The following is a 21,333-nucleotide window of genomic DNA, read 5'->3' as shown; positions in this document are numbered from 1 at the left end:
CTAATGTTGTTGATTGTTGTGCAGGGGAGAGGGTGAGAACTGTTCCCATCAGTCTCCTTGTTATCCATTCCTTTTCCCTTCTTTATTTACAGTATAACTACAAAATAGTTTTCAATATTTCTGAGTATGTAACATATGCCCTCAAAAGCAGGACTACCAAAAGTGTTAAAAGTGTTAAAAATACTGGTACATGTCTTCCTATTCATTACATAAAATACTGTTTTACTGTTCTACTAATGTGTATATTTTCTTTGTTAAAAAAGTTAAAAATTTTATTTTTTTAAAATAGCACCAAACTTTAAGGGTGCGGCTTATAATCAGGAGCGGCCTATACTCGGAACAATACGGTACTCATGCAAGCTTAAATTTTTGTTATATGGATAGTTCAGTAGTTTTCCATCAGGAGATAACATTTTGTAATATGACTGCTCACATGTAGTATCAGTGCTAGAGAAGGGAATGCCACCTTACATTTCTATCATGTCCAAGTCAGGCGCTTCGGGTTCCATAGTAGAAAAGATCATTACTCCCACAATCTCATCTTTTTCTGCCTTCCTCTTCCCAGTTTTCCATTCCTTGGAATAAGAACAATGAGACAATGCATACTGTGAAATGTGATCACCACTATTTACCCACAATAGAGTAACATATATCCTAAGCAATGAACGCAACTTCAATGGGAGTTTTGCCAATTCTTCTATATGGAGAGAAGTTCAACTTTTTTTTTTTTTAAAATGCATTTCATTTTCTGTATCATAGGACTAAGCTGAAAATGTGAATTATACATTGTGCAATACATAAGTATATACACAATACTGAAACTACTTTTCCTATAACCGAATTACAAAAGAAAAATGGATTATGCACATATCTAAATTGTTAGATTTTAAAAAAGTTATGCTCCACTATATCGAGAGAGTAATGTGTGACATTTTTGGATTGCCATCATCTAATTGGTTAAAGGACTGAGCAGCTTAAATTTTTTACTATCATTTTCCAACATGGTCATATTTGTTTAAATAAAAGCAGCAGCAGCAGGCAGAAATATGATAACTGCCACTGTAAAATCCTTAGTGGGAATTATTTTTTTTTAATCCTAGATATGTTGCAGCATCAGTTCTCTGTATTTCAGGTCACTAGTCATGAGAATGCCAATATCCAGCCATACAGTGTTTTGCAACAGCAACTGCTGACAAGGCAGAAGGAGAACTGCGTGACCCTATCTTAGCTATCAGAACATTTTCTGGATAAATGTACACTCTACACATGCACTCCATTTTGCCTTTATTTCTCATGAATACTTTAAACAAAAAATTCGTCTTTAAAAAAAGGGTGCCAGTTATGTAGGCCTAGCAGTCAACAAATAACCAGATTGGTACTAATTCTGGAGCTTAGCAAATGGGCTACCCTCAAGAGAAAAAAAACAAAATGAGGAGGAACAAGAAAACTGAAGAAGTAAGCTAATGTTCTAGATATATATTGTCCAACCTCAGTGCAGGGGTCGGGACTAAATGACCTCTCAAGCTCCCTTCTAGCCCTACATTTCTATGATTCTATCTTCAGGGAAACCTATGGAATGATCTTGTTACCATCAGGATCAGCCCCTTTTTCTGTCTTTTTTAAATGCAGTACTAGGACCATATATCTCTAAGCTCTGCTGCAAAATGAATTGTTTCTGGCAGCAGAACAGTACAGATCACTAGGACTATACTGACTGATGAGTCAACCAACAATAAATGAGTTCAGCAGAGTCAGATCTGATCAAGTCCAACAGCCACAGAAATCTTTGGAAGGGCACATTCATTTATTTTGTTAAAGAAAGCAAAAAATCCCTTGGGTTGTCGGTTTTTCACCCATTTTTAGATAATTGCTACTATTAGAGTTACGCTCATTCTATTCTTCTCTTCCAGAAATATCACTAACTGGAGATGCAATGTGTGAGAGGAGTGAAAGGTGAGGGAGAATTAGAAATTGTTGTTCCGCTAATTCTGGAGGAAAAAAAACAACTACCTTAAGATACCTATCTATTGGGACAGATGGCAATAAAATTTCGTTAGTCAAACCTATTCCTCTTAAGCAATGAGCCAAGTCTACCAAACACATGGCAATCTACAGCTCTTGTCTATTGCCCACTGGGGGGGGCAGACAAATCAAAACATTCATTATCTGTAGGCTACAAAATTTAACACCACTCTCCTGTACAAAGTAAGCTCATCAGTCCAAATCCCTTTCTTTCCTCTCTCTTTTCCAACTGTAACAAGGCTGAATTGTTTCCTACCTTCTCATCCCGGAAATTGAGGAACTGCTGAAAAACTTCACTTTCTGAAACAACCGGATGACGACACATCCTGGTCATCCAACCCTGCAGCCTCTCCATGCGCATTTTGATAAACTCTTCTTCAAAGCGCCCTGCAATATACTGAATAATAACTACTTCATTTCCGCTTTAGCAGCATCCACAAGTATCTTTAAAATAAAAACAGGCTCTTTTCAACTAAATTTGGTGGATTAAGAAATGGCTACCTTTATGTAATTTCTGTAGCTTGGAAAATTAGAAGAAGAACTGTAGAGTAACAGACACCAGCTGTTGGTGAGTAGGATTGTTATTTTTAAATAATGGCCAAGACTCATTTTAGAGAGTTCCCTCGTTTTGTCTGATTTTGAAAAATAAGGATAATGGCACGTCATTTCCCTGTTTTCCAGAGAACACGGTTAATTAGTTGACCCAAGACACAGAATTTACAGGCATGAGCAAATTGCAGGCCTTTCATTAATGCAATCAATTCAGTTCTTCAGTCAAGAAGATAACAGAAACAGATATCAATTTCTGAAGAAAGAGTAAAACCAAAATGGAGTAGCATTTATTTGTTAAACATGGTAATAGGTCATGTTTATAATGCTTTTGAAAGGTCCAACATCTGTTAAGTTCATATATGGAAGGCAGTTGCACAAAAGACAACACCCACCAACACCACCAAATAAATACCTTTTCACTTGTTCAAAATTTATAAATATTGTATCCACCAACATACCAAGATATTTTTTTTTCCTACATAAGCTGGAAAAGATGAAGCTAAAAGAATAGCAAAGTTTGGCATTTATGAAGTGCCAGCTCTTTGTAACTACAGAGATATTTAGCACATATCATTGAAACTCTATTACATTTTAAAAGTAGGCATGAAACGCTATTTATAAAGAGCAATTTTCACCATTGTGTATTGATAATTACCTTTGTTTTGTTAAAATTAAAAAGACTATCATTTTATAGTTAAAACTGGAAAAAAACCCTCACTCGTTTGATGAGTCCAACATAGTACACAATGAATAGTATACGTTTGAAAAGGATAAGGCATTGTTACAGCATACTAACAGCTCTGATCCACATAGCAATGTAGATAGCAGTCCTTGAAGGAGTACACTTAAAAAAAAACAACACACACACACACACACACACACCTGACATAGTTGCTATGGCAGCAGCTTAAAACCCCCACAGAAAACTAAAGCCGTAAGATACAAACAAGGAGGAGAGGAGCTGGTAATACTAACTGATAGACATATACAGAACTTAATGGCATTAGTCAATTAATAGAATAATTTAACACTGAAGGAAAAACCAACATATTCCATAACTATAACTTGCTTTATCATCCAGCTGTACTAAAGCTGCAGTAGTGTCTCAATCAGTGTACGGAGACATGAATGGTAACATATTTGGAATCTTTGCAAATCACATCCATAATCCATAACAGCCAGCAAAAACATGATTCCTGTTACAGTTCTCATCTAAACAAAGTAATAGTCAGCTGGCACAGTAGCAGGCTTTCCGCAGACTAGTGTCTAGAATAGCTTTTTTTTTTTCTGTCCAGCCATCTTCTGAAAGAAACCTCCTGAGCATGCTGAAAGATATTTACACCATTTTAAAAGAAAGTTTTGTTTAATCTAATTTCTAAAGGAAATAAATACCCTTTCTTGGCACAAATCAAGAAAATCACCCTCGCTCACAGAATACCAAAAGACAAAAGGTTAACTGAGATGCCAGATTCTCTTTTGAGTCTTTTATGATCCAATTACAATGAAAGCTAGAGACACATCAGGTCTTCGGGTTTCTTTTTAGTTCACGCGCACGTGTTTAAATAAAAATACTGGTGGAATTCTAAGCATAAGGCTAGCTAAGCGAAAACAAAATCACTTCCTCACTTTTCAATTTCCTCGGCACTTATCCCAGCATTTGCATCAATGCTCAACTTTCTTCACACACAGAGAGGCTGTTGCATTTTCAGTGGTACAGAGAGCCACATGGTTGGCTGCATGCCTGTTTGCGTGTGTGTGTGTGTGTTTCTTTTTGACTTGTTGCATTTAAAAAAAAAAAACCACTGCATAAAAGTCTTACCAGAAGAAGAAGAAGAAAAAAAAAAAAAGAGGAAGCAGCAGCATGAAATATAAACAGAAATTACAGGTTTTCTTCCAGCATAGGTCTCCATTTCCCACTAAATGCACAATTCACCACACTTGTTAACAAATACATTCCTGGTTAATGTGTCACAGAATTCTACGAAAATGAACAGATTCTGAGATTAGACATGACTGTGATGACTGAGCTGCTGAGATCACTGAGGGCCCAATCCAATATCCATTGAAATCATGGCTCCCATTGACTTCAAAGTGTTTGTGTCAAGCCCTTATTGTTTAGCCCAAAGAAAACAACAGAACACCACTAGCTGTCACTTTCAGCCCCCAACTAAAACCTCTCCAGCGCATCATCAAAGATCTACAACCTATCCTGAAAGATGATCCCTCACTCTCACAGACCTTGGGAGACAGACCTGTCCTCGCTTACAGACAGCCCCCCAACCTGAAGCAAATACTCACCAGCAACCACACACCACACAACAAAAACACTAACCCAGGAACCTATCCTTGCAACAAAGCCCGATGCCAACTCTATCCACATATCTATTCAAGTGACATCATCATAGGACCTAATCACATCAGCCACGCCATCAGGGGCTCGTTCACTTCCATATCTACCAATGTGATATGTGCCAGCAATGCCCCTCTGCCATGTACATTGGCCAAACCGGACAGTCTCTACGCAAAAGAATAAAAGGACACAAATCTGACATCAGGAACCATAACATTCAAAAACCAGTAGGAGAACACTTCAGCCTCTCTGGCCACTCAGTAACAGACTTAAAGGTGGCAATTTTGCAACAGAAAAGCTTCCAAAACAGACTCCAACAAGAAACTGATGAATTAATATGCAAACTAGACACCATCAAGTTAGGCTTGAATAGAGACTGGGAATGGCTGAGCCATTACACACATTGAATCTATTTCCCCATGTTAAGTATCCTCACATTTCTTGTCAAACTGTCTATAATGAGCTTTCTCTCTTAATTAATTAGCCTCTTAGGGTACATCTTCACTACCCGCCATATCGGCAGGTAGCAATCGATTTCTCGGAGTTCGATATATCGCGTCTCATCTACGATCCCGTCGACTCCGGAACTCCACCACCGCGAACGGCGGTCGCGGAGTCGACGGGGGAGCTGCAGACGTCGATCCCGCGCCGTGAGGGCGCGTAAGTAATTTGAACTAAGGTACTTCGACTTCAGCTACGCTATTCGCGTAGCTGAAGTTGCGTACCTTAGATCGAAACCCCCCCCAGTGTAGACCAGGCCTTAGAGTTGGTAGGACAACTCCTACCTTTTCATGTTCTCTTTATATGTATATAGAATCTCCTTACTATGTGTTCCATTCCATGCTTCCGATGAAGTGGGCTGTAGCCCATGAAAGCTTATGCTCAAATAAATGTGTTAGTCTTTAAGGTGCCACAAGTACTCCTGTTCTTTTAATCAGGGCAAAGGATCAAATAGATAGAAAACACTTTTCGTGTGACCTTTTTCAGCAAGTGTGAAATGAACTATAAAAAACCCATATGTAACATTTTACTTATGATCAGAAAAACAATGGTGTACCCTCGGTCTGAGGATCCTTCCTCTCCCCCCCACAATTTTCACTTTTATTATTCTTCTCTTTCAAACTGAAAGGCCCCTGTGTCATGATAATGTTCTCTGAACAAATGAAGAGGAAGCTCTCTGAGAGCCACTCCCAAAACTGCCCACAGGGTTGTTTCAGAACAATGAAACCTTCTCCACTACCAAGACTGAACACACTCCCTTAGTAGTGCTTAGTTTTCCAGCCCAGTGGCAAAAGGATTAAATTTGAGATTTGAACAGATATTGACATATGTCATGAGTCAGACTATCATCAAGCCACCATACCCAAAAGAAGAATTATCTTGAACACTTTTCAAAACCATTGAGAAATAAGGAGAAGGTCACTATCAGGTGAGATTTTTTTTTCTTTGAGTTCACAGCTGGAATCATTTACCTGTGACTTGCTTGTCGGGAAGAGATGGGATTGGAATAGCAAATCCAAATTTAACCAGGAGACGCTCATATAACCAATCAAAGTGTTTATATCTGTGGTTGACAGATCGATTAGTGTTCTGTGGAACAGGCAAAAGAAAATTCTGACTTTTGATGGATCCTTTAAAAAATTAAAGTCACCAACAAGTGGTTAATGTGACTAACTAGCCTGAGTAAACCTTTGGCACAAAGTCTCAAAATATTTACTATTTAAATACAGGTTTCAGAGGGGTAGCCGTGTTAGTCTGTATCAGCAAAAACAATAAGTAGTCCTTCTGGCATCTTAAAGACTAACAAATTTATTTGGGCATAAGCTTTCATGGGCAGCCCACAAAAGCATATGCCCAAATAAATTTGTTAGTCTCTAACGTGCCACAAGTACTCCTCATTGTTTTTATTTAAATACAGTGCCTTGAGGCAACAGTAATGGAAACATTAGCTATTCATAACATAGTACAGTTACCAATTGGGAAAAAGTAACTTTTCCTTAAACTATCTGCTATTATTTACTATCGTAGCTCCCCACACCACCACCACCTTCCCACCCAGAACAAAGTCCTGGGCCACACACACTTACAGTACATGTTAGCTGATATTCAATATAGCTCTTCAAGCCATACATTTTGGAACCTTTTTTGGGATCTGCCACCACACAGTCAAACGTAGAGGTAGGATAAACCCACATAGGACCATAATCTCCAACCTGCAAGAAATTACAAAAATATTAATTTTATAAATGTAAACAGACCGTCCTTAACAAGAAAGCAATTAAAACTTGTATTGGACACTCTAAGCATCCAGGAACTACCCTGATATTTGAGGGTGCTCAGCAGCTTGCAGGAGGCATTCAGGCCTATTTGAAGCGGGGCCCTTAGACTCTTGCAGAGTCCACTACCTCTCATTTATAAATCTAATCAGAGGTACATAATGCAACTGAAATGGCTTTTAGAAATTGTTTAAAATTTTGAATAGCATGAGGTGTTTTTCTTGTAGCAAACAATGTACCTAGAATAGCTGCTAATGAACAAAGGCTACTACTGGAAGATGTTGCCCTTGACTTTTCACCAGAAACGCCCAACTCTCTCCACTGAGTAATTTGAAGGTCTTTTGATCGCCTAAACCATTACGTAAGTATTCCCACTGTATTTGATGGGAATAGTTGCACGAGTGAGGGTTTGCAGACTGGGCTTTATGTTACCTATATGTTAGACCCATTTACATATCGCACAGCCAAGCAGAATACATTGTAAGCAGCATTACAAGAACACTGGAAAAATTAGCACAATCAAAGAAGCAAGGAATTAAGAGCCTGATCCTGAGAAATGCTGCTGAGCATCTGCAATTCCCATCAAGATCAAAGAGAGTTAATTTGGACACTCCAACGAATGAGGACAAACACAGGGATGGATTTTAAGCAGCAGGCCGCAACTTTATTAAACGTAACGTGGGATGGGGCACTATCTACTTTGTTACTCATTCTCACATACCAGGGTAGACTCTCCGCAGCCTACCACCAACACTCAGCTCACTCATCAGAGTCTTACCACCACCCCTCACATTGGTAGGGGGACAGAGGATATTAAACCGAGGAGGACCTCAGCCAACAATGTCTCCCCCATCCCATCTGTACAAGGCCCATCAGCAAAATCCCAGGTCTTTTACTTCTGGGAACTGTTCCTTTTATTTAGCCTTTTAACTGCACTGGAATTGGGTGTAAATTGCAGCAAACTAACATGCCTACCAAGTACTACCACAAATTAACAAATCCTATTCCTAATTAATCTAGTTGTCCCTCCATGATGTTGCGAGGAAGGCAAAAAACTGCTGAGGCATATACCATTTTGGTCCGTCAGACCCGCAGCATCCTCAAAACACCATCTCCAAGGGGTCAGGGGATGGGCTGCAGGAACAGAGCAAGAAGAGGATCCACATGGCCCAGGCTACGGTTTAAATTAATGAAAGGAGAGGGCAAGGAACCAATCAGCACCCTTCCTCCCTTCAGATGGCCAATGAATGGCTAGATACTCTGGAGGGGAAGGAATCACCTCTGCAACCTATCAGCGGGTGCTCCATTTAGCTGGGGCTGTCCCAATCACCAATGGCCCCCATCAAGTTTCCCACCTGTTGAGGCAGGTGGGTGGCACTGGAGATTCTCGACATTTGGCAGGATCTGGCCCTAATGGCACAGTCTCTCCAAATATATATATATATATATATATATATATATATATATATATATATATATATATATACACACACACACACACACACACAAAACCAGTGTCCACAGTACACGAGGCATTAGGTTACCAAACTAAGCTTTTACTTACACACTGGTATTAGTCTCCCTCAGTAGTTCCTCTTTTAGCCTCAACATGTCTTAAAAATAATTCGGATGAGGAAAAAAACCAGCAACTTACAATTATGGAAATTTTCTCTTTGGGTTTTACTAGCTGCTTTGCCAACAGATACTGTTCCATTCCAGGTTTTGCAAATCCAGGGAATCTAATCAAAGAAATAAAGCGACTGAATTTCTTTTTCATAATCCCTTCTTTGACAGGTTCACAATTTCCTGCCATGTTTTTAAAAACTCATTATTCCTGATGGGCTAAGGAGAGCTGATAGCCTAATTACACTAAATGAAATCTGTGCTAATCACAGATTGCTTTGATGGCTAATTATTCACTGGAAAAAAAACAAACCAGTAAAGCTTCAGCTATTGAGTAATCATCATCTTTATTCATGAAAGTACAGGATACTAAGCTCATTTCTGATTGACTGAACTGCACAATAGGTCTGGTACTCAAAGCCAATCAGAAGTAGTATGACAGTGGAATAGTTAGCAGCAACTGCCATTCTATTACATCATCACTCAACAGCTAAAATGATCTGAATTCACATCAGTTTCATCTGAGAAACAGTAATAACGATTTACTATGAACTACAATGTTATAATTTTATCTAGTAGTTCTGGACATAAAGTGTGATGCTCACATGTTTTATCCACTAACCAGAATTAATAAGTGAAGTTATTGGGCCCTCAAATCAAAGTTTACATTACAAAAACCAACCAGAGGAGTCCAATTTCCTCAGTCTTTTCAATGAAATGACTGGACCAAAAGAGTTAGCTCCTTGAAGTGCTGCCAAGCAGCTGCTGTTTGCATGGAGCAACAACACAGGTGAAGTGTGACGTAAATTCACAAATTAGTTTGCAATGCCCCTAAAATAGGGGGCTTTGTTGGTGGTGATGCTGGATTTTGAAATAAGTTTTAGTATACAACAGTAAAATCTGTATTTACAGAAATAACATCATTGTAAAAGGACAGGATCAAAGTGCCTCCTGCTTTGAAAAGCCATTGCGTCTGCGTTACCTAGTCATTAGTTTCCCATAAATGCACAGCTTGTACTACTAGCTACATTATTCTGCGCCCGTTTTCTATTCCACGGACATTCAGTTATAACTACTTCTCAAAGCCAGCGATAGACACTTATCCATTTATACCTATTTATTATTCCAGGGGTAATAGTCTATTTGACCCTAGATGAGATTTCATCCTGTTTTAAAATGTGGACTAACTTTAAATTGGAAAAGTAAATAAAATTAGACTTCCTGTAATAACAGGCCTGATTCTCCAACACACATTCATGCAAGTATTCATTCATTAAAGTCAGTGAAACTACTTGCGTGAGGAAGGATTATTCACATGAAGAAGGGTTGTAGATTCGAGCTCAGTATTTTCAAAAGGTAGAAATCCAAAGAATCAAAACAGTTACTCAATATAAACTATCCCTCTTGCAGTACAGTGACAACGGCCCCAATCCTACCAATGTTTATACATATGCATAGCTTTATGCATGTGAGCAGGCTCACTGAAGTCAATGGGACTTCTCATATGAGGAACGCTAATTTTGTATTTGCCAGATTGGGACCTTTGTCATTGATTGCTGAAGTCTTGTGCTCAATCTGATTTACTTTAAAATAACCATTTTGGTTATAGCTATAAGGAATAATGGATAAATATGATAAAGAAACACATGACCAAATCTAAGTCCAAAAAGAATGAAGTGACAAGGAACTGTGCCTGAAAGCCAGACACTGTACTTACATTACTTACAAAACAAAACACCTTAAAAAACCCCTCTCTGTTCTAACTTATTATCTATTATGAACACGTAAAGAAAAGAGCTAGCAAGAGACAACAAATCTGTTCTTTAGGAGTATTGTTTTTCTGTTAGAGGGTTATGCTGCCATTTGGTCAAACGGTCTTATAAAGTTCAGGTTATTGGCCTATAAGTTAAAGGAAGCTAGTCTTATTTAGATTCAAAACCAAACTAAAAAAGGAGGAGAGTATCCCAGATGTGCAGTACTCATTGCTAAAGCGCATGACTCTCAAATATGCATGATAGCATAGACACAAACAAAGACATGGAAATTATGATGGGTAACTTTGTATTAAAAAAAGACCTTTCAAAGGGATGAGAACACTAAAATATACTATTAATTTACATTTAAAAATATTTACTTTTTTTTTTTGTTAATGGATAAATATGATAAAGAAACACATGACCAAAGATCTTTATGAAAGATCTTTGGAGAGCTTAAAAACAAACATTAAAAAAAAAAAATCAGGCTTCAGACTAGTTAAAGTACTGATTGCATAGCAATGCAGCAGAAACGCACACGTTTGGACTGGAGAGCCTTTTTCCATGCACATCAATGGGTATTAAAAAGCTGTTAAGTAATAATTAGTTTGAATATTTTCCTACATTTTTAAATTTTAATTTTTCTTCCTTGAGGATCGAGAGATGGAGACATTTTTTTATTAAAACACACAAAAAAAGCACTCAAGCCTCTGCAGTACACAAGAGTTATAAGAGCTTTGTTATTGCTGCTATCCCCAAGGAAACTGACATCAGGATGCTGAGAACAAAATAAAATATTTTAAACTAATAAGTTAAAAAAAATCCCTTGTGACACAGAAAACAGGTTAAAGCATAATGCAACATCCATTTCTACATTGACAGGAGTGACAACTGAAAGCGGAGTGGCCACGATCAGGGGCGGCTCCAGGCCCCAGCATGCCAACCACGTGCTTGGGGCGGCAAGCCTCGGGGGGTGCTCTGCCGGCGCCGCGAGGGCAGCAGGCAGGCTGCCCTCGGTGGCTTGCCTGTGGAAGATCTGCTGGTCCTGCGGGAGGTCCGCCGAAGCCACAGGACCAGCGGACCATCCGCAGGCAAGCCGCGGAAGGCAGCCTGCCTCCCGTGCTTGGGACGGCAGAATTCCTAGAGCCGCCCCTGGCCACAATTCTGCAAGAGTCTTTTTTGCCTCTTCCCCAGCACCACGTAGGGTGACTACACTGTAATGTAATCCCAGAGTTCAAACTCAGGCTCAAGCCTAACCCCCCTTCAGTCTACACACAAATCGTGCTGACCGTAGGGTGACTAGATATCAGCAACAAATAATGGCAGTTCAGCAGACAGTGTAAAATGAGTTTCTAGTTTCACTCTGGTTCCTAATGAACCAGTATCGCAATATCGCCACAACTGGAACACTTGCCGAGTTGACAGTTGCCACAGCAGTGCCAAAGACTGAACTACTTCCATCTCTGGAGGTAGTCTTTTCAGGTCAGAGTTGGAGTACAAGACGACGACACCATGAGCACCATGCACAGTCAATCCTGTTCCGTGGATAAGAGACCTCATCTGCCAAGATCACTAAATACGCAACTAAATGCCACTAAATTAAAAAACTTAGGGTATGTCTACATTACAAGCACTATACTGGCACTGCTGCGACACTGCAGCTACACCACTGTAGCATTTGTAGTGCAGACACTTGCTACAGTGATGCCAGGGATATTTCCATCACTGTGGTAAATTCACCCCCTCAAGATCTTGGTTGATAGAAGAATTCTTCTGTCAACCTAGCTGTGTCTATACCAGCACTTAGGTTAACTTACCTATGTCCCTCACAGAGTTAGGTCAACCAAAGTTTTAGAGGTAGACCAGGCCTTAAGTTTAGAAAGGCAATATGTACCCTGGAAACTCATGTGTCAATTGGCTACAAACAACACACCAGAGACACATGCCTATGTCACGTGTTTCAGGTAGCCTCTATCTTTCTCTACATGCTCCTGCTGTGAAATGATAATGCTGAATTTGTGACATCTGACATCTACCACCTACACTGCACATTTAAGTGGAAGGACAAAGTGAATCGTGTGAGGGGGGGGAAATTCCTGTTCAAATAAACTTTTACAATCTTAACTCTGCCCCAATATTTAATTTCTTCTAATCTCTAATGCATATTGTTTTTCCCAGTTTGCTGATCATTACTTGTTAAGTGGTAATTTCATGGCAGCTGCACGAGAATTTCCACGCTGTGGGCCCCCAGCCTCAGAAGACTCACTCTCCTTATAGCCAAGGTAAGATGGTGCCGTTGATTTTGGATCATCCCAGTCATCATCCCAATCGTCGTCATCAGCAGCCGCTAAAGGAGGAGGAGAAGGGTAAAGAGATAGAAAAAATAAAAAAAGGTATTACTACTTTACTGAGCCAAAGAATGCTCTTCCCCTCAGCCCTCAATATTCGAAGAAAAAATTGAGAACTAATTCAGCCCAATGTTTTTTGGCTCCTCATTTAAAATGTATTCCAAAAAAACCCTAGACAACCAAATAAAACAGTACAAATCTATTAAATAGATTGCCTTAATGAACCAATATTTTCTTTAATTGAGCACTTAATTAATTGACACTTTCCCAGATAATATGTCCCAAATATAAATCAATCACTCTCTTCACCTAGACTTCCAGGGTTAAAAAGACTACAAAGTTCTTTGAAATACTGGCTGCAATGCTTAAAAATAGAGGGTTTGTATTACTGGCCATGCCTTGGCAGAAACAGGAACACACAGATTTAAAGTTGTATGTTGCCCACAAAGTTCCAGCTATGTGAGCTGAACAACATGTCTAGGATTCTGTTCTTAACACTCACGGCTCTTGCCTGCTAATTTTTCATGCAGTTCTGAAAGGGTGGACTGATGTAGATCATTGCCATTTTATAGGAAGTATTTTAGGAGTCCACCACTTTTCTCCATAGAATTAGAATCATAGGACTGGAAGGGACCTTGGTAAGTCATCTTGGCCAGTCCCCTGCACTAAGGCACGACTAAGTATTATCTAGACCATACCTGACAGGTGTTTGCTTAATCTGCTCTTTAAAACCTCCAATTACAGAGATTCCACAACCTCCCTTGATAATTTGTTCCAGTGCTTAACTGCCTTACAGTTAAGAAGTTCTTCCTGACGTCTAACCTCAATCTCCCTTGCTGCAATTGAAGCCCATTGCTTCTTGTCCTATCCTCAGTCGACAAAGAACAACTTATCGTTCTCCTCTTTTTAACAACCTTTTACATACTTGAAGACTTATCACATCCCCCCTTGGTCTTCTCTTCTCCAGACTACACAAACCCATTTTTTCCAATCTTTCCTTGTAGGTCATGCTTTCTAGACCTTTACTCATTTTTGTTGCTCTCCTCTAGAGATTCTCCAATTTGTCCACATCATTCCAAAAGCGTGGTGCTCACAACTGGACACAGTACTCCAGTTGAGACCTTAGGGTTGAATAGAGTGGAAGATTTACTTCTTGTGTCTTGTTTACAACACTCCTGTTAATACATCCCAGAATGATGTTCACTTTTTTTGCAACAGCATTATATTGACTCCTCATATTTAGTTTGTGACCCACTATAACCCCAGATCTTTTTCTCCAGTCCTCCTTCCTAGACAGTCATTTCATGTGATACTGATTATTCCTTCTTATGTGTAGTACTGTCCTTTTGTCCTTATTGAATTTCATTCTATTTATTTCAGACCATTTCTCCAGTTTGTCTTGATCATTTTGAATGTTAATCCTATCCTCTAAAGCATTTGAACCCTCCCAACTTGGTATCAGCCACAAACTTTAAGTGTACTATCCATGCCATTATCCAAATAATTATGAAGATATTGAACAGAACCGAACTCAGGACAGATCCCTGGGGAGATCCTCCTCCCCCATATGCTCTTCCAGCTGGACTGTGAACCACTGACAACTACTCTCTGAGTACAGTTTTCCAACCAGTTGTGCACCCACCTTATAGAATGTTCCTCTAGGCTACATTTACCAATTTGCTTATGAGGTGCTCATGTGAGACAGTATCAAAAGCCTTACTATGGTCAAGCTAAGTCATATCTACTGCTTTCCCCCATCCACAAGGCTTTTTACCCTGTCAAAAAAGGATATTAAGATGGTTTGACGTGATTTGTTCTGGACAAATCCATGTAGATTTATCACCTTATCTTCTTCTAAGTGCTTACAAATGGATTGTTTTATTTGCTCCATTATCTTTCCAGGTACCGAAATTAAGATGACTGGTCTATAATTCCCTGTGTTGTCCTTATTCCCATTTTTATAGATAGGTACTATATTTGCCCTTTTTCCAGTCTTCCGGGATCTCTCCAGTCCTCCATGAGTTCTCAATATAATCACTAATGACTCAGAAATCTTTTCAGACAGTTCCTTAAGTATTCTAGGATGTATTTCATCAGACTCTGCCAACTTAAAGACACCCAACTAACTTGTTCTTTCCCTATTTTAGTCTCAGATCCTATCTCATTTACACTGATGTTCAATAGGTTAGTGAGTATCAGAGGGGTAGCCGTGTTAGTCTGTATCCACAAAAACAACAAGGAGTCTGGTGGCACAATAAAGACTAACAGATTTATTTAGGCATAAGCTTTTGTGGGTAAAAAAACCCACTTCAGATGCATGGAGTGAAAAATTTTCATTCCATGTAACTGCTATGTTACGTTATGTTATATTAGTGGTCCCATCACTGCTAACCTTTCCGGTGGAAACAAACAAAAATGGTATTTAACACTTTGGCCATTGCAACATTTTCTGCAATTGTCTTTCCTTCATCATTGAGTAATGTGCCTACCCTGACCTACCACGTGAATGTTTGCTAGGTTTTTAAACTTTTCATAGTATAGAAAAGGGCCACTACTGTACAGTAATCCTCATTTATACCAGCATTCTGGTCCAGATTATTTCGAGACTGAACAAACCATTCATGGGAGCATTTAGCTGACCTGGGCCTTGATAGGCCTGAGGGTGCCCAAATTGTGCTGCTCCCTCCCAGTTGTTCGAAGTGGTGTTTTTCTGCCCCGCTGCACTTTCAGGTTTGGTTGCCCAGGCATCACCAGAATTTGCATTGTCCGCATTTCCAGATTTCCAATTTGACCAGGGGTCATGGGCACTGTTGACCTACAACATATAAATAAAAAAGAAAAATAGTAAAAAAAAAAAATGCTGAAAAAACACAAGGGGAAATGTATCCTAAATCTTCACCATCACTGGAGAGTGCAAAATCCCTTAAATTAAGAGAGACTACAAGTTTTCTGTGTTCAGCACTTGACAATGACTTCATAACCTAACCAAGGCAAATCTCAGATGCTCATATACTACAGGTATGAGGATTATATAAATATCTAGATGGATTATGATTAACTTTCCACTGATGGGAACGTTGGGACATCACTGAAAACAGTATTGCCTTAACTACTCAAAGTGAAGTGAATAAATTATTGGTTCAAACAATTTTCTAAAGCACTCTTATCCACCAGAGTTATCTCCAGTTACCCTGAAAGTATGTGCAGATCAAAGAAAATTCCAAGATTTGACATTTTGATGCGAGATTTTATTGTCAACTCCTGTATGGGTGTTTGCTACCTTTATTTCACTAAACCAATGATCAAATATTTAAAAGATGAACAATACAAATTTTCCTCTGTGTTTTGTACTTTGAGAAAATAGGTAAATGTTTACTTGTGTGCAAAGAAGAGCACTCTACCAGAGATATTACATGTAAAGGGCAAAAAACAACCTGACAGTCATTTTTATTTTCTGACAAAGAAAAAAAGACAATTCAGAATTAGAGTGGAAATCCTTGCATTTTGCATAGACTCTGCAAAGCATCACTTCTTTCACACAGTAGCATCCCAACTGGACAATCCCTAGCAATGAATTTCTATCATACTATAATACTGACTACCTACAGCATTTGCTAGGGTAGAATGCTGTAAGATTTCATTAAGATCTCCATTACAAAACACTGTCAACTTCTTCCTGGCCACCATCTCCCCTTGCAGAGTTTCTCACGTGATCATAAATTTATATTTAAAACACACAAACTTTTCTCTCTCCCCTCCACCCCCACCCCCACTTTTTTCCCCAGCTGAAGTCTTCCATGGTTGGTCACAGCTTAAAAGTACGCTGCTTCTTCTGCAAAGTCTGAGCAAAATCTGATTCACTGTTTGAGTTCTGAGAGATTGAAATATTTTATCTCAAGCATGGAAAGAATACAAGAGACTTTTTTTTGCACAAATATGCATCAAAACAGCTGAACTTTAGAAGTTGAAACTATTCAGACATCTAGTCCCGAGGATTTATGTATAGGCCAGTTTGGATAGGGATTCTGGGAAGATTTTTAAAACTTGTATGAGGCTGTCATTCATCACAACTTTACTAGTTAGCCTGGTACATTTTCATTTGAGATTTCAAACTATGGCTCCAATAGCTGCATTTGGGGGTGGATGTAAGTAACTGAAAATGACTGATGATATAACATGGGAAAAATATCCTCCCCTCTCTTTTTTTTTTTTGGCAGTTTTAAGTTTATGTTCACCCATGACTAGTTTAATGATACGTGCTTATCTGGGTCTTTGATGGGGGAAAAACGGTTTGTATAGTTACAGCTGAACAGAAAATTTATAGAAAAGTAATTCTTTTAAAGTTTTAATCCTCAAATCTCACGCACTGAGGAAATTCAGCCTGCAGCCATAGAATCCTTTTAGGCTGCTCAATGTTACTGGATGCCAAAATAGCCATGTTAATAAAACTACTCACTTTCAAGATTGCACCCCATCCTATCCAACACAGAGGTGGCGATGGTGGTGATCCACACATTCATGACATGACAACTCCATTAGCTGCAACTCATACGTATGAACAAAGCCACACACCCTAAAGCTGGCAAAAAATACAGTAGCCAGTCTACTTAGCAGCACAGATGGCTGTGAACACTTCAACCCAGCGCTCTGAGCTCTGCCCTGGCTCTATCAATTAATGCACACAATCAAGTTAAAAGGCTCTGCTTTGATACTCAAACCCTCCATGAGAACTGTGAATAGTTATAGTACCTAGGATATCACCTCTTTCCCCTCAACCAGCACCTCCCAGAACAGCTAACGTCCACCAGAACAAAGAAACAGTCCATCAATATAGGGAGGCTTACAAGTGCAGGAGATTGAAAGGAACTGGACCTTACCTGTGGAACCCATTCCCACAAAAGCCAAGGATGACCATGGACCTCACCACTTTCAGGACTGAATGTAGAACTCAGTTATTGGCTTTAGCTTTCCCTAAAAATTTCTTCACATACACAAACCCCGTCTACACTAGGGAACCATTGCAATACTTGGGAGGTGCTCAGAACCTATGAGGATGGGGGCCATGTAAGTACCTACCTTACAGAGAGAGGCACACACATTTAAATAGGCTGTATGCTAATGAAATTTCTGCAAATGTTGGATGGTAAAACCAGACCTCAAATCAGTAGGGATCACTTTGCATATAAGGTAACCAGCTAAGAATCTATCCAGGGGAAAAAATGTGCCTCTGAAGACTGGATACTTGTGATAGAAAGCCTTTGAGCCAGAAAAAGTGCCATCTATTTGGCTCCGTGCCAGGTCAGCATCATGCAGAGAGCTGGATCTGGTGCTCTCCTGAGCATATAAGCTTTTTCTGGCCAATGAGGACTTCCAAACCCACAGAAACAACTGATCTCATAAGAATTGTCTCAGGGGATACTGCTAGGTTACTGGATTCTCCTATTCCTGTGTGGCCTGGATTTGACACATTGTTGCTCTCATTCAAACTAAGGGAAATCATCTTTTTGCCTCTGTCTTCACAGACAAGGTCAGCTCCCAGACAGCTGCACTCTGCAGCACGGTATGGGGAGGAGGTGACCAGCTCTCTGTGGAGAAAGAAGTAGTTCGGGGCTATTTAGGAAAGCTGGACGAGCACAAGTCCATGGGGCCGGATGCGCTGCATCCGAGGGTGCTAAAGGAGTTGGCCGATGAGATTGCAGAGCCATTGGCCATTATCTTTGAAAAATCATGGCGATCGGGGGAGGTCCCGGATGACTGGAAAAAAGCTAATGTAGTGCCCATCTTTAAAAAAGGGAAGAAGGAAGATCCAGGGAACTACAGGCCAGTCAGTCTCACCTCAGTCCCTGGAAAAATCATGGAACAGGTCCTCAAGGAATCAATCCTGAACCACTTAAAGAAGGGGAAAGTCATCAGGAACAGTCAGCATGGATTCACCAAGGGCAAGTCATGCCTGACTAACCTAATTGCCTTCTATGACGAGATAACCGGCTCTGTGGATGAGGGGAAAGCAGTGGATGTGCTATTTCTGGACTTTAGCAAAGCTTTTGATACAGTCTCCCACAGTATTCTTGCCAGCAAGTTAAAGAAGTCTGGGCTGGATGAATGGATGGTAAGGTGGATAGAAAACTGGCTAGATGGTCGGGCTCAACGGGTAGTGATCAATGGTTCCATGTCTAGTTGGCAGCCGGTATCAAGTGGAGTGCCCCAAGGGTCGGTGCTGGGGCCGGTTTTATTCAATATCTTCATTAACGATCTGGAGGATGGTGTGGACTGCACCCTTAGCAAGTTTGCAGATGACACTAAACTGGGAGGAGTGGTTGATACGCTGGAGGGTAGGGATAGGATACAGAGGGACCTAGACAAATTAGAGGATTGGGCCAAAAGAAATATGATGAGGTTCAACAAGGACAAGTGCAGAGTCCTGCACTTAGGACGGAAGAATCCCATGCACTGCTACAGACTAGGGACCGAATGGCTGGGCAGCAGTTCTGCAGAAAAGGACCTAGGGGTTACGGTGGACGAAAAGCTGAATATGAGTCAACAGTGTGCCCTTGTTGCCAAGAAGGCTAATGGCATTTTGGGTTGTATAAGTAGGGGCATTTCCAGCAGATCGAGGGATGTGATCATTCCCCTCTACTCAGCACTGGTGAGGCCTCATTTGGAGTACTGTGTCCAGTTTTGGGCCCCACACTACAAGAAGGATGTGGATAAATTGGAGAGAGTCCAGCGGAGGGCAACAAAAATGATTAGGGGGCTGGAGCATATAACTTATGAGGAGAGGCTGAGGGAACTGGGATTGTTTAGCCTGCAGAAGAGAAGAATGAGGGGGGATTTGATAGCTGCTTTCAACTACCTGAAAGGGGGTTCCAAAGAGGATGGATCTAGACTGTTCTCAGTGGTAGAAGATGACAGAACAAGGAGTAATGGTCTCAAGTTGCAGAGGGGGTGGGAAGACTGGATATTAGGAAAAACTTTTTCACTAGTAGGGTGGTGAAGAACTGGAATGGGTTACCTAGGGAGGTGGTGGAATCTCCTTCCTTAGAGGTTTTTAAGGTCAGGCTTGACAAAGCCCTGGCTGGGATGATTTAGTTGAGTTTGGTCCTGCTTTGAGCAGGGGGTTGGACTAGATGACCTCCTGAGGTTCCTTCCAACCCTGAGATTCTATGATTCTATGATCTGTAATTTGTGGAATCTGAATTTGTTCTTGCATCTTTGGTTATTTGGTACATGCACAGGCAGGGGCAGACACAATGGACCATCTGAGATGCCGACTAAAAAGGGAGTGCCTATACTGGGACCAATACTTTGGGAAAAACAGCCACCAACAGAGTATTATGTATGCAGCACCTAGGAAAGAACTGCTTGCATAATACGCATTTGCTTGTACACTGCTCAGCTGATTGACAGAGATCAGCTCAGTAGTGGGAAGACTGACAGAACGGAGTTATATTGAGTGGCCTGCCAAAAAGAATGAGGGTCAGGAGGGATCATCTCCACATTGTCAAAAACAAGATCAGGTAGATCCAAAAAGTGAAACACTCAGAGGGATAGAAAAAGGTGAGAATGCAGGAGGAAAAAGCAGAGTTGGCTCCTGTGAGGGAATGGAACTGACTACTGAGATTCTGAGCCCTTGTCCCAGGCTACAGTTTCCCTCCTGAGGGCTTCCTTCCTTCCTTTATTTATTTGATGGAAAGAGTCTTCTGGGAAGAAAGACAGAAGTGGCGGAGTATGCTTGCTTCCAGTATGAGCAGGAAAATGAATGATAGGATGGGAACTGAGATAGTGCAGTGCAGGACAGAATGCCTTCTGTTGTGCTCCCACTTCCTTGTCCGTGGAGTTATACGGATTTATGTAATGGTGAAGATGAAAAGAAAAATTGTGTGTGGGGGAAAGGGGTCAAGTATTTTTACATGGTAATAGGATTGGGGAGTGGGGGTTGTTTTGGTTTTTTACCTGTCTTGTAGGATGAGTTGAAGGAGGTGACTGGCTAAGGTTTTCCAGATTACCAGTCTGAGCAACAGGTGCCAAAGAGTCCACCTTAAAATAAGAAGTGCTCAGTGAACAAGAAAAACAAAAAACAGGAGGGAAGAAGAGACTGCATAGCAGTTTTCAAAACAATGTGGCAAACTCATTTCTGCAGTGAGGCAGATCAGTGCAACTCATGCATGCCACAAACCTCACAGCTTCACAAACATGCATGGCATGCAAGGCAAAACACTTTTATACAAGACTAGTGTGACTGTCACTGCTGCCAGGTTCTAAGCATTCTTTATATACCTGGCAAAGTTCCAGATCACAATGGCATATTACACAAAACAAAAAGGCAAGGGTAAAACCCCACAACAACAAATGCATGCAATCAGCATAAGCTGCTGAATATTCATTGTTTTAGGAAGAAGTCCAGTTAA

At 40.3% G+C, this 21,333-nt stretch overlaps 1 protein-coding gene across 6 annotated transcripts in view; it reads right to left on the bottom strand.

Annotated features, from left to right (window-relative positions):
• Positions 1-21,333, bottom strand: part of LOC123366829 (palmitoyltransferase ZDHHC14) — a 328,341-nt gene that overhangs the window by 33,326 nt on the left and 273,682 nt on the right. For all 6 annotated transcript variants that reach the window (XM_045010625.1, XM_045010624.1, XM_045010626.1 and 3 more), the window contains 7 exons: positions 15,566-15,740; positions 12,771-12,924; positions 8,855-8,939; positions 7,012-7,137; positions 6,397-6,514; positions 2,279-2,409; positions 472-575 (listed from right to left, as the gene is read on the bottom strand). In XM_045010625.1, coding sequence (XP_044866560.1) covers positions 472-575; positions 2,279-2,409; positions 6,397-6,514; positions 7,012-7,137; positions 8,855-8,939; positions 12,771-12,924; positions 15,566-15,740 — 893 coding nt within the window. The remainder of the gene's footprint in view (positions 1-471; positions 576-2,278; positions 2,410-6,396; positions 6,515-7,011; positions 7,138-8,854; positions 8,940-12,770; positions 12,925-15,565; positions 15,741-21,333) is intronic.

This window comes from Mauremys mutica, chromosome 3 (genome assembly GCF_020497125.1).
Source record: "Mauremys mutica isolate MM-2020 ecotype Southern chromosome 3, ASM2049712v1, whole genome shotgun sequence".
Lineage (NCBI taxonomy): Eukaryota > Metazoa > Chordata > Testudines > Geoemydidae > Mauremys > Mauremys mutica.
The sequence above is the reverse complement of the archived record's forward strand: the minus strand, read 5'-3'. Positions and strand labels throughout refer to the sequence as shown.